This window comes from Leguminivora glycinivorella, chromosome Z (assembly GCF_023078275.1).
Source record: "Leguminivora glycinivorella isolate SPB_JAAS2020 chromosome Z, LegGlyc_1.1, whole genome shotgun sequence".
Taxonomy (NCBI): Eukaryota; Metazoa; Arthropoda; class Insecta; order Lepidoptera; family Tortricidae; genus Leguminivora; species Leguminivora glycinivorella.
In genome coordinates, this window is record NC_062998.1 from 28,977,146 (window position 1) to 28,992,033 (window position 14,888).

Here is a 14,888-nt window from a genome sequence, read left to right on the forward strand (position 1 = left end):
CACCTTACATAGGTGGCGCTAAAGGTGGCAGTAAAGAATATTTCGTCAGATGTTTCTTTATTTAATTAAAGCATTTTCTAATAAAACGTCGTCTGGATAGAGAATGTGAATGGATCGAAAATCTATATTATATGTTTAGGTATTTATAACTTGAATGCATTTAAAATATTTCGCTATAGATGGCAGAATGTAATGATTAAAAAGGTCCAGATAATAGGGAAAGTATAATATAGAAGAAAATAAATGTATGTAGGTACATACATCTTTGGGTGACCAAAATATTCGTTGACAAAGGTTATAAATATCTTTGTATCAATCCACAAATTATAATGTCATTATTATCCACCTTGCGTTATCCTGGCATTTGAAACGGCTCATGGGAGCCTGGGGGTTCGTTTTAAACCACGCTGACCAAAGGGAAACCACAGCTCCGAGATTACTTATTTTGTAAATCCATCGATGTAAGTAGGTATCTAAATGTGAACTTATGAATTTACGTATCTTATAAAATGGAGACCAGTCCAGCCAAAACGGTGGATGCAGAAATAGCCAAAAATGACATGCGTGTTAAATATCATTTTAGTAGCCACATTACTTTGATTAATTTCGCCTTTTTAATATTTTTTGTCAGCGTATTTTTGAGCCACCCTGTCATTCGTTTTCGTTTGTAGTCATTCATTAATCGAGAGGTCTTTCCTGCCACTTGAGGAGTTGAGCGTTCTTTTAGTTTATTACACTATCGATTGACGTAAAGTATAAATAAAAAAGATAACAATGTATACCATAATGTATTTCGTAAGCTCGTCTAACTTAGTTTACAATTTGGGACTTTACTACGTCTATTTCTTACAACATTAAATAAAAATAATTGGAAAAACTAACATTTATTCTAAATTACTTATTAGCTTATTATTAATTAAAGTCTCTAGTAATAAATTCGTCGAAGTTTTATATTAAGTTCCTAAGGTTATTACTTTGTATTTTTAATAAATAAGTATTCAAATGACACGAGGAAGGAACCTTTAAACATTCACTTTATCGAAGAGTGCAGTATGATTGCGAGATGTTGTAACACTGTCCTAAAGTACACACAGGCTCTGAAAATTAACCAACCATGATAAGGAACAATGTTCTTTACACACGGCATGCCGCGGGTAAACATCGCACTCTTATTTACGTCTACCAATATTTTTAAGAGATCATATATGTAATCCCCTAATAGTTCAAGTCGGCCTGACTTACATTGTACAAATGTATTTTATTATAAAATAGTAATTTGTGTCAAACAGTGTAAATACCCACATTATAATAGTTAGGTATTTGTTTTACAAGGGGGAAAGTAGTTGTTGAACCGCACGTGCCAATATTGAAACCCAAGGAAGCCGAAGATTGCAGTATTGAACCGCGAGCTTAGCGAGTGGTTCGAGAAATGGAGTCTTGAGAGTTGCGAGGGCTTCAAGGCACGAAGGTTAAACAAATGTTGCCACCGAGTGAAACACATAATGTTTCACCACACCAACACGAGGAAAATACTAACCCAAAACATCAAACTGATTCAAATCCATCAATCTGTTATTTATTTATGACTGAAAACTACTTTCCAATTCCTTCAAGCCAAACAGATTTGGACAACACGTTAAAATCTGTATGAAATTACTTCGCACTCTTGTGGGTAAAATGCAACTTTATCATTAGTTTCCAAAGAATCAACAGACTTAACCAGTTGGGGTGGTGAAATATAATTATACCAAATGCTCTGTATTTACATATCAGGTCCTGTTAGAAATATTTAAATTAGTTTTGCCTAATATCTTTTCCATAGCTGAATTCTATACTCTATACGTATATAAATTATCTATAAGTATTATAAATTATATTAAATGATATCTTAAATTGTAGTGCTTTTTGGTAAACAAACATAATTACATAGGTAACTAACTATGTGCTAAATATATGCCTATACAAAACTTGTTACTGAACTGAACTATTTTACTAAAATAATTTGATTAATTCTAGTACCAAGTTTATTTATAATAAGTTAAGTTTTAAAACTAATGATGTTTGTGGCACTTTTGTTTTTATTCACAACTTATCTTTATCCTTTAGCTACACATTAACCATAATATACCAAGATAAATGCAATTTAGTAATATAATTAACATTTGATAGTAGAGTCATGCCATCGTAAGTTGGCAATAATTTTGAAAACCCTGCCTGCAAGTGTTATTTGTAAGGTCAATATGATGTCGTTTACGTGCATGGTTATCAAAATTGTTGCCAACTTGCCAACAAACGAATAAATAATTAGAGGTCCGGTCCGGTAATGCGTTATGGCGGGCGGTAGTGCGCTGGCGCCACGGTCACGGCAGTCCGGTCTAGCGGTGATATCCTGAAAAATAAATATGTATTACACATTCTGTAGACACCACACAGGGAACCGCGCCACTGACCACTCATACCAAGCAAGCTGCAACTGGCCAAACAGGCGTGGCCCAGGCGTGGCCAAACAATACAAGTCATGTATATAAGGAAAAAAACGTAGGTACGTCTTCATAGCTTGACTTCCTATCCTAACAAAGGTGATTTTTTTATTTATTTAAATATTTGTAAAAAATAACAAAGTATTGTTTATCTCTAAAGATATACAGTAGTAATAATTGACTATTATGAATGATGCCCAATTCCTACATTTCGAGCAACCGCCAACTCATCTTCAAATCATCACTAACTATATTTATATTACTTAAAATCACTAAATTACCCCTTAAAAGACTTGAAAGATGATTCTTCATGTTATGAGTAAAGCTTCATGTAAGGTGTAGGTACCTAAATAAATTCAAAGAGTTTTTATATTCCTATTTTTTCACAAAAAGGCAAAAATACGAGTATCACTCACCGAAACAGCATAAGCAAACTACAACCTTGAGATAACGTAAGACTGATACAAATAGAAACAAAGAGTAATGTAAATATAGGAGGTTTTTATAACGACACTTTAATATGGAATACTTACCTATTTCTCGGTAGCAAACATAATCGTCTAATAACAGTATTAACGTAAGGTATAATCATGAGTAGCATAACTTGCATATTCGCTGGAAATTTTATAACGAGTAAAGAAAAACAACATTTGGGTAGGTACGACATCTTTGCTGCGAGTATAGTAGGAATAGATGCATATCAACTCTGATTACATTTAATGAATGGGAATTGAAGGTATTGCAAGTGTATCAAGTCCTCTAGCCAAGAGTGCAATTATTAACGCACCGTGGAGAATGATAAGTACTCAAGAGTATGTTTCGCAACAATACTGAGGAGCGATAGAGCGATATAACTAAATTACAAATACGTTAGTTTTCGGAACGTCAACGAGTGTACTCTTTGCTCGAAGCTGTGCGTTGAGTGATGCGTCTGTGCGAAGCCAGTTGATGAGGAAGGGTACTCACATGTCGGGGTGGTGTCGCGCCGGAGGCAGCAGCAGCAGCCCCGGGCCGGCGCCGCCCTCCACCGCCGCGTACAGCGGAGGCAGCACCTTGTGCGAGTGTGCCTCCACTGCGGACCACCACACACCACAGTTAGCCTTACAACTAGCCGTGCACGAAAACTGATCGCGGACAAAATCACATATAAATGTGTGCCTACAATTGAGGAGTGTCTTTTCAAGAGGGATTATTTTCACTATTTTTAGTGTCAATTCATTTCTGCTTACAGCATAAAGTTAAAAAAAAAAGAATTTTAAGGTTGCACGATCGTCAGAAAATTGTATTTATTCCTAAATACCTAAGTGAATTTTAAAAACAATACTAAGTATATATGCACGTAACAGCGTCTTCACATCCGATATCGTATTAAGTATATTAAAGGCGCCATCTTCTTCATCTGCTTTTTACATCCTTCGTACATGCGATATCGGATCGAATAATGTGAAAACGTGTTAGTCTACATACGATATAAAAAAAAAATTAGTCTCAAAAGTAATTGAATTTTATGCTATTTTTGAGAATAAACTGCTTAAGGCACTGGTCCCACCGCTAGCTAGTAAGCTATGAGCTATCGGCTATAAAAACGAACAAAAGATAAAGCACCCCCGTGCAAATAAAAGAGATGATTTGATAGCTTACCGCTGGGCGAGTAACTATAAACATCGCCGTGTCTCTTTTATTTCCACGGGAGTGCTTATCTTGTGTTCGTTTTTATAGCCGATAGCTCATAGCTTACTAGCTCGCGGTGGGACCAGTGCCTAAACCGTTTTAGTTCTGAAAGGACTTATTTAATTATGTATATTGATATCACACAAATCAATTCCTACAGTTCGCATTGAAAATGTTAATTGGGAATAGTTACGTATTCTGTTCTGAACAAATGTTTTTTGGTTGGTTATAGGTATTATAAGCACTATTAAAATGACACTCCTCAATTACTGTGATGAAAATACATGTTTGATGGCCAATTTATACTAGACTAAATGAAATGAAGTACGAGCTTGTCTGGAAACTAATGGATATGTAAAATTGAGATAATTATTCCAATCCATCCCATTTTATTTTTTATTTTCGACAATATCAAAAAATAAATAGGAGTTTACACGTTATCATTAGAATCTAAATGGTAATAGTGGTACCTACCTAAGTAGACAATATTTTGCTCGTAATCCATTTGACTGAATTGGAGGGTAGGTCAGGGTATTACCTATATACAACGATTAAAAAAAAGACTAGGCACGTAATTATATACGAATAAGTGTGCCATACGGGGATAGGTGTGTCTGTTTGTGTCTGTTCATACATTTGCTACTATTACTTGCTACACGCATTTATGTACCTATGTACGAACTCTTAATAAACACTGATTATTGTTTAAGCAGGCCGAATGTGAAGGCCAGACACAGTTCCTCGTATGATTCATTTGCCCGTTAACTAATTTTTGTACAATCGCTGACACCCCTGGCAGGCAAGCATGGTCGCGTGATAAACGATACAACGTCAGGCCGTCCTTTTCGCACTATTTGTACTTAAGTGCGATAGGGACGCATCGATGCGATAAAGTTTATCGAATTAGTGTGCTACGCCCGCTGATCAGTAAGCAAGGTATAACAAAATGCTAGGTATTCACACCTCTGACAGGCGCGGTACTAGCGCCACGTACCAGGGAGCGCGCCGCCGGGCCGCGGCACGCCGTGGGCGCCGCCCATGCTCTTCGGCTTGCGCTTGCGCGTCTGGATGCCGTCCTTCTTCATACTCAGTGGCCGGTTCACCTGTAGCGAATTACAATATGTTGTAAACGACGGGTAACTATTATGGTCTCGTTTAGCCCTGTTTATTAAAATATTTAATGAATAATAATAAATAAGTGAATTTACAAGGACTGCAAGCTGGCAATTATGTTTTATACCAAATGCCTCAAGTTCAACCGTGTACTTATTTAGTACCTATTGTATTATCTTATGTGTTGTTAAATTGTTGATGTTTAGTTTTTATGTAATATAATATCACTACTGCTGCATAAAATAAAACTACTGCTCCATGTAATGAGTTTTTCTTAGTACCATGAGGCATAAGCGACGCGCAAGTTTATAAAGGCTTCTGGGTCATTTGTAACCCTTTAGGTACTTAATTATTTACCCAGAATGTGCACTATGTCAAGTTTTTTCGATGCAAGTGTCAGGCATGCGCCTTCGTCAGTACAACTGCCATTCCCAGACGGGGGAACTCCTCGTAATCTGCCGCCACGCGGTCCTATCATCCTTTAAACAAGCGTATCTACATGCGAAGAGATAATTGATAAAAGATTATTTATCTCATTATGAATATTCGTGGTCGTGCGATGATAATTCTCTATCAGTCGGTAGCCCCGGCCGTTTTATCTCGCGAGATTAGATGACACCCTGTGTTTTGATTTTTTTTACACAAACCAATATTTGCCGAGGAGTTCCCTGATAACTGCGACTGCACTGGGCTACGATTAGATACCTGCTGTGTGCGTATCGCGCTGTAATCAATACACCGGTCCACGCGCGCAATCCTATCTAGCGCTGATCCCGCGTGTGCTAATCTGTTTTTAAGTCTATCGATAACTTTGACATTACGTTACGGCATTTTGTAAATATAAAGCATTATGGCAATTAGTCATTGTTTTTTTTTGCCATTAGAGACAGAACGTGCATAATTTTAAATTGCTCATTTATAAGTTTTCAGTTTGGAGTTCGTCCGCCCGGGCGGTGTCGAGTTTCAATATCATCATTTAACGCTGTCGAAGTTAGGGACATGGCACTCTGTATTTAAAAAACAAATTAGGTACAATGGGTCCATGTTCTAATTTTTGGCCCGGGTTGCCCCTAACAGCAGGCACTAACATAAAACATAATGATGAACATGCAAGGTAGGTAAATATTTAGTAGATAGGTTTTGTGATGTTTTATAACTCACGTTATGCAGCTTGTAGTAGAGGCCGCAGGCGTTGCAGACGGGCTCGCCGTTGTTGTTGCGCCGCCACAGCGTGGTGTTGGACGTGCGGCAGTTTGCACACGTTACTCCCACGCGCCGGTTACCGTTTGTTGGCTGGAGATCAACATTCAATATTATTTTACAGCCTTCTCTTGATCTTCAAGTCCATCATTTATTTTGTTCTCAATTCTCTTACAACGACATGGACGTCCTGACATTAATGATACAAGAAATTTCCCCTACGTACCTATTTAGGTACTCGAAACTGAGATGTTATACAATTGTTAATTTTTATAATCAGTTGACTTATACGAATAGTGAGTTTAGCTTTAGGTATAGCAAATTAAAAGCGTTTACAAGAATTTACCAGTGCTTGTTGAGGTTTAGCTTTCTGCCCTTTAAGGGGTGGTCTATTAACACCATTGATGCGCGTGTAGAGGCCGCAGGCGTTGCACAGGTAGTGCCCCGTGCCGTCGCGTCGCCACAGAGGAGTGGTGGCCGCTGCGCAGTTCACGCATTCCTTCACTTCTCCCATCCCAGCCATGCCTATAAATTAGGAAAATGTTATATCCCATTGCTATAATTTTGATACAAAACTAAAATAATTGTGTTCGTAATGTAGCGATTACGTAGTTGTTAACTCACTGGCATCAAAACCGTCGTCAATAGGTAGCATGTTGTGTGCGGGCCACGGCTGCGACGGCGCCGCGTAGCCTTCCACAAGCAGGCCGCCGTCATAGCCAGACACGGGCACGTACTCAACGCCTCCGCCCTGACCCAGGTAGTGCTCGCCGGCGACTTTGTATTGTACAGCATTACCATGAGTATATAATGTTACCTGAAATATGATAATCAGCATAATATAGGTAGGTACATACGTATGTGTAACAAAAACCTGTTTTTCAGGGTGAAAAATAATTGAGTGCAATACCTGTTGTGAGTTTGGACTAGCTGGAGCTTCGTAAACTGTTTGCGATTGCGGTACCACCGATCCGTACACGACATGCGTTCCGCGCGTGGTCAGAGACGATGAAGATAGTGTAGGATCGCTTCGGTAGAGGAGTTGGCCGGGCGGGGACTCGTCTCCTCTCGCTCCGGAGGTCGCTGCGCCGGCCGTACCGTAAAGCGTAAGCAGCTCCTTGCTTCCGCCACCGTACGCTCCGTACCCTCCGGCACCACCATACTGAGGGCTCTGCCCCGCATATGCGTAGCCTCCGTGTACAGATGTTACTGGTTGCAGACTCGCATATGTCGTCGGTCGTAATTCAGGTTCTCCTCTGGTCTCATATTTAACTTGTTGGTACGCAACACCGATTGCTTGTTGACTGTTTAAAGAAGTCGTCTGTATCATTTCGAGAGATGACGACGCCGACACTTGATCACTCAAAACTGCTCCATATTGCCTGCCATCACTTGTGCCCGGGGCACCGATGTCATCATTTTGGGCGTATTGTAATTGTTCTGGCTTGTCTTTGGGTCCTAGGAAAGCATCCGGATCGTGATCTTCTGCATTATTTTCCTGAGCGACTATAACATGATGCGACGCACCGTACCGCAAAGATAGTCCCCTACCATATGCAGGGCGTTGCGGAGCACGAGCATATTGTACCTGCATGCGTTTATCTGGGGACGGTAGTGATCTATAAGATTCCGGTTTAAAAGCTAAATATCGAGCTGTTTCTGCTTCGGCTAAACGTAGCCTTTCTTCGTCGTAGTGTTGCTGCGCAACATTCCGTGCCTCGTTTTCTTCCAGTTTTGGTGTATATTGGTGCATGGAATGCTGTTCATGTTCTACCGGCGGTGGTTCGGGGGGCTCGTCTTTGACGCCATCTTCAGGATTGACGTCAACGTCATCTGTGGTGATGTGTCCAGCGGCAGTGATAGTGCGCACGGCTCTGCGAGATGTTATTACTGACTGCGACTGCGGATGCGGGGAATGCTGTTGGTCGACCGCGGTATCGGCCGGAGAACTCGTAGTCCTGTTTGCAGACTGATCTATCTCGTTTCTCTCTTCATGTTTTACGAGTTGTAGAGCCTCGGTAGTGGTTTGTAATTCCTGTTGATTTTCGCCATCACCCACCGTTGTGTTCGTTTCCGACTCCATACTAGTACTGTAAGAATAGATTTGGTTATGTTGAGTTTCGTATCTACGTCACACAAGGAGGTGCGTGTTTGAATTTGTTTAAAAGCGTTCGGCCGGATATTCCGCCGGCGCGGAAATGCAAACAGCACGGGGCTCTACGGCGCCGGCGCAGGCTATGGCCTTTGTTGACATCACCATGTCACTGACTCTTAAGTTAGTAGTCACGGTTTAGGTTTTGAAACGGATGTCTATTAATTTAGGGAAGCACTAACTAAACCTATCATGACTATAAGTAACAAAACAATATAGTGAATTAAGAAAATGCCCGCTAATTTTAGAAGAAAATCGGTACTTGTAATAATTTTTTGACTAAAAAATAAAACCTAACTACCTAAATACCCATTCCCAAATGCGTGAATGTTACTGTGTGATAAAATGGAGCTATTGAGATTCGGGAACTGCTTGAGCTTCCATTTTTGTCTTACAAGATTTGACGAAATAATTTTAGTGTCAGCATTGCTTTGTATGAAGCACAAATTATTTACATGCAGTAAAACTCGAGTGGATAGCATCATAGCACCACTTTCTAGACTGTCGTTATGCGATACTCAGGATTATCAATTTGTATAAAAGAATAAGGTATAAAACAGACACAGTTTAGATAGACAGTTGCTTTTTTTTTAATAAATAGAAAAAATATTATATAGGTAAATTAATTTACTATTCAAACTTTGCATGAATTACTGTTTTTACACGCATCAACTTGGTAAAATGTTATTTAGATTTTCTTATCATGGATGTAGGGGGATTCATGAATATGAACTCGGGTTTATTGGAAATTATGACGCTACAATCAAAAAGTGCGTAATTATTTTGGTAATAATAAGTACATCGTTCACCATTTTCACAAACCAAGTGTAATCAATGTAGGTACCGTTAAGTATGAAGTGGCATATTTTAATAAGACACAAGCAATATAGAGTTGTTATGTCGTTTCCGCTCCCGGTGGAACCCTCCGCGCCGGCGCGGCTCATGGCGAGCGCGATGTTTGCTCAACACACTGGTGGCGCGATAACCACACCAGGACTTACATCTTCTGATAACAACTGTTTATTAGTGTTTCATCAAACTAGCTATATGGTGTTTCGTAAGTCGCTTCACATCTCACCACTAGACAATGAATCTTCCTACTTTAAGACGAGACGTACCGTGAAACTGGGGATTAAAAGGAAACAACAGGAACGCGAGAAAATTGCGGCTGAATGCTAGACGTTCGCGAGGGTTTTTACCCTTTATTAAAATTATCTACATTGAAATATAGTTCTATTGTAACTTTGCTTCTCAGGTCCATCGTCTACATCATTTAGTATTTAGTAGTAAAATAATTAAATCATACTGGTACATACTGGTACATTACCAAATGCGATTTATAATTATGTATTTTTTGTATGCGTCGCCATCTTGCTAACATTAAACCCCGAGGTTTGATGTTATGATTAAAATTATATTTCTTATGGTATTTGCCCTTATGTAAAACGCAGGTATGGATGCAGTCATTATGATTTATATTTAGCTCCCTATTAAGAAAATACAAAAAAATACACAAATAAATAACTGACACATACTGGTTTGAGAAATTAAACGGATCTGAGTAAATAACCTGAGAATTTGCTTGCTGTTAAACGTGTAATGAATTAATCTGAAACTGCATATATTTTGTAAAATATGACGTCAAACTAAACGTTTTAGAATAAAGCTGTGTACAAAAAGAAAACATTTACTTGAGGAAATCGCCATAAATAATCCTGAGTATTTTTTAACACTACACGAAGGGTTTACGAAACTAGTCGTCAAACACTAAGGGATATCGACTTATTTAGTAATTGGACAGGGCAGCCCACGCATAGTTCGATTAATAAAAAGTATCTACTTGTACTTTAAAACGTAAACAAATTTTAGGGATATAATGCCCCGTAACGAAACCTGATTAACAAAAGTCCAAAAAGCTGGGACTTGCTTATCAACATTAAAATGTTAAATTCTTAATAAAAGTAGGTACCTTTAGGACTAAGTAATCAACGTTACACTTTATTGAAATGAAGCGTAATTAAATGGAATCGGAATTTGGACATGATAAATCATTTTGTATGAGATGTAAAAGCACACCTCACAGAAAAAAAAATCTTAAAGATGGAATCAAAATATAAAAATTTATGAGAATCCAAAAAGGGATTTTACTACAGTGCCGCATTTAATTACGTTACGTTTTTCTCTCGTGATAAATTTCTAAGTCAACCTTGTTTTCACAAGGCATAAAATTCACGGAAAGGTACATTATGTCTGCAATTTAACCATTTACCTAGTAAAACTGAACATTAAAAGTATACTACTTAATTAACACTAGCTTTTGTCATATATAAAGTCATATATAAAACAGTCAAACAATTTTTTTTTCCCATACAAACTCTGGACCCCATTTCACCCCCTTAGGGGGTGAATTTTGAAAAATCCTTTCTTAGTGCCTCTCTACACCTTATAATGAAACTAAAAGGTGTACCGGAAATAATCTGTAAATTTTAAATGATAAAACTGAGAAGAAATAGTTAAATAGCAATAATCTGGCTTGGAAAGATTAACCAGGAGGACTTAAATTACAATAGTTTATTTGTACACTGTTTTGTTTCCAATTTGTTTCCAATTTGTTTCCAGTCCTGACTGTCCAGTTTCTTCTAAACTCCTTTCAAAATATGTTTATTTCTTTAATTTCTCTCTGTCTCCACTTTCCGCATAAGTCATCTATGTTTCTAACAACTCTCCCCGTCTGCCTTTACCCTTGTTTCAGGCCCAACAATGCTCGTTGGGCGGACGTGTATCCCATAATGAGGGTTTAGTTTGGGTACTAAATTCATGTTTTTAATTTTCATACATTTCACGATTTCTTTGGCATAGTGAGTAGAAGCGGAATCAAGTCAAAACATAGTAGGATATTATGCCAAAATCAAGGGTATCCTAAGGAATACGGAAAGAGTTATCAGACACATTGACGACTTATATATAGAACTAGCGACCCGCCCCGGCTGCGCACGGGTACTATACCTACATGTAAACCTTCCTCTAGAATCACTCTATCTATTAAAAAACCGAATCAAAATCCGTTGCGTAGTTTTAAAGATTTAAGCATACATAGGGACATAGGGACAGAGAAAGCGACTTTGTTTTATACTATGTAGTGATGAGGTAGAATCCTGCAGCAAAAAGGGTGAAAAAATGTTTGGAAGGGGTTCGAAAGAAGCTGTAGATACAGAACTGAAAACACACAGTGGTGACAAAAAAGTAAGCTAATTTAGATCCTCTTGGTATTTTTTTTCAATCTAGTAATTATAGCCAGCTAACAATTCTATCGTAGGTATATGTATATATCACAAAATTCTTTCACCTACGTGAACTATGAAGTACTAAAAACCACAGTGAGATAGACCGGTGATTATTGCTCGCATACAGTCTAATTTTACCTATAGTCGGCAAGAATAGTGGAACTTAACCGAAAACTAGTTAATTTCTGAAAAATTCAAAAAATGTGAGAACTCTACCTACGCACAAAACAACAAATTATATTTGTAGGAACTTATTTAAAATATCTAAGCTCCTCATAGATACTTCTGGTGACCAGAGAGGGCTGTCCAATATTTAAATTACACCGGATTAAGTAGATCCAATAATTACGTAAAATCAGAGTCGGTTAACAGTTTTCATTAAGTAATTGATCTTGGCAAAGTGTCAGTCGAATGTTTTTAATTTTAACTAAACATGATTCAGTTCGCAAACGGCAATATCGCTCCAGCATGGCCACATTCGCTATACGGCAGAAGCATAAGCACGATAGGTTAGCTACATATGTACTAACTAGAAAATTAACAAACAAGGCAGCTAAAACATTCCATAAGAAATGAAAGATTTTCCCATTATGCGAATCAGTTTTTATAGAATACCTAAAATGTATTTGTATATTTAGAAATACATCAAAAATACTTAATATGCGGGTAAAAAAATATTTAAATGTCATTAATTACACACAAAAACAAATTATGAACATTGACAGCTTAAGCGTTTTCAATCTAAAGGACTGTATTCAATCCAGTAATATTTTTATACTAGCTCCGTTATTTTTATCTAATGAAATAAATGTATGAAATTTGATCAAAATTAAATATAAAGTTCCAATTACATTATAAAATACTCATTATTATATAATATTATTTAAAAAAATTTATAACTATTCTGCTCTACTACTTTTTACCTTTACCTAATTCCAGAACGCTATGTGATGCTACGGGGAGTACATGTTGGTTAAAATATGTTTTACAGTAGATACATACGGTGCTACGTCGCCTACGTCAGAAATTTAAGGGTCATAATTATGTAATATAAATGTTCGTGCGAATATTTAATTAGCGACTCATCGACCTTTCGTACGTGGATCGTGAACAATATATTTACTTATAAAAAATATGGCAGTATATACATACCTGAATCTGGGTAACAATGTTAAATAATCTCAATTAATCTTTGGCTCAATTTGAATCTAGTGCAGCATTTTGAGATATCACTATCACTTCACAAAATCGTCAAATCTATTATCCGAAAGATAGGCGAGGAGTAGGCGCGGCGCGGCGCGGGCGATGCTCTGGTCTCAGGCGCTGTGATCTATGTCAGTTTTCCAGGTGTGCGAAGCTTTCCGAGGTGAGGACGCCGGAGGGGGGCGCGGGGCGCGGGCGCGGGGGGGAGCAGGGCGCGGGCGCGGGCGCGCGCCCCGCGGTGTGCTCGTGCGCGTGATTGGCCGAGCGCATCCGCCTCACGTCGTTGTAACGTTTTTCAGCACGTAGCCAGATTAGTTAAACTTTTCGTTATTTTGGGTAGGTACTTGAAGCTGAAATTTTGATCGATTTTGCAAAACTATCATTAATTCTAAAACGAGGTATACAGTAACTAAAAGTTAAAGTATAATGCCCATAATTTGTGATTTTATGCACTCAACGGCGTCGAGTTCGAGCGAGACCCTACACCCTAGGAATATAAATAAGTAACTGTATTAAATTTAATTTAAAAAAATCTTTTTTATCACACTCGCACACTAAATGTGCTATTCCACGCAGGCGGAGCTTGAGTTATAGAAAAATCGTTCTCCCTAGGGAGTTAAGAAATTTCTAGTAGTGTATTGAACTCTTTTTTACCTTTTTGCATATTTGTTATAATGCAAGTGTGATGAAAAACATTGTGTGTAACTCGGGAAGTATGAAATTACTAACTCGAGTCTTTAAATTTAACTTTCTCTCGTTAGTAATATTCAAACTTGTTGTAAACAAACCTTGTAGTCAAAATGTCTTTAATTTACTCATCTAACTCATCAGATACTGGCTAAATCCATGTGTTATTTAATCAATTCATTTCACATTAAGATCCTCAACCATTAAAATAATAAAATTGTGCTAAAATATTGATATTTTGTATAATAGTTTGTTTGCATTGTTGACAATTTCTATTGACGGCGATTTTAGGTTTTAGTTGTATACAACTTTATTTACTTTTACTTACTCTAAGGTCAAAATTTTCCAAATGCTTTTCTACTTTATTTTTCAAAATTAAATTTCCATTGGCCTTAGGACCCAAACTATATAAGTAATTTTTTTTTAAATGAAAAAATGAAAAATATTTATTTCGATAATAAATGTTTACATTTTTTTTTTAGTTATAGGTTGGAGCTTCCTTTTAAGTATAATATACCTGTATCAGGAGGCTCCGCTCCTCCGTAGCAATAAGTTGTAGATTTAAAATTTTAAAAGTAATTGATAAAATAAAGATATTCTAATAATTGTTTTGCACAAGGGTACGAAAGGTGTGTGTGGTATGTGAATCGAAAGTCTACCTAACATTATTTGACCAAAATAGTCATTTGCGAATAAATGATTGCGTGACACGATATTGGACGAAGCGAAACGTTGTTGTGAATCACAGATTACCTCAACTATTTACTAGACGGAGCATTCAAATTAACTCAGTCACCAGTTCCACCACACATATGATTTATTTATTTATTTATTTAATCTTTATTGTACACAAAGAAAAAAAAAGTTATAGTACAAAAGTATTTAGTATTTATCGTAGTAATTTAGTATGGGGACGCCATCGCTTGTCCAGTTGTGTCAATGTTCACAACCAGCACTCGTGTAATTTAGGAAATGAAAAAAAAAACAAGTTTTATAACATTGAACCTGGGCTGTTATACTATATAGGGCCACTTGCACCGACGAAAATGGAGGGTTAACCCGAGGATTAACCAACCATTTTATTGACAGTTGACAGCC

General features: G+C 37.5%; 1 protein-coding gene across 5 annotated transcripts; it reads right to left on the reverse strand.

Annotated features, from left to right (window-relative positions):
• Positions 1 to 774: 774 nt before the first annotated feature.
• LOC125241337 (transcription factor GATA-6-like) lies at positions 775 to 13,231 on the reverse strand. Of its 5 annotated transcripts, none has more exons than XM_048149754.1 (8): positions 13,053 to 13,231; positions 7,375 to 8,554; positions 7,089 to 7,281; positions 6,811 to 6,989; positions 6,426 to 6,557; positions 5,146 to 5,254; positions 3,447 to 3,552; positions 775 to 2,389 (listed from the first exon to the last, which is right to left on the reverse strand). In XM_048149754.1, the coding sequence occupies exons 2-8, from the start codon at positions 8,545 to 8,547 to the stop codon at positions 2,329 to 2,331; spliced, it is 1,953 nt and encodes a 650-aa protein (XP_048005711.1). In that variant the 5' UTR covers positions 8,548 to 8,554; positions 13,053 to 13,231; the 3' UTR covers positions 775 to 2,328. The 5 variants fall into 5 exon arrangements, 4 of the variants coding, with proteins under 4 accessions (XP_048005711.1, XP_048005714.1, XP_048005713.1 ...); XR_007178735.1 differs by having other exon boundaries at positions 2,354 to 2,389; positions 5,115 to 5,254; XM_048149757.1 differs by lacking the exon at positions 3,447 to 3,552.
• Between the last annotated feature and the right edge of the window lie 1,657 nt (positions 13,232 to 14,888).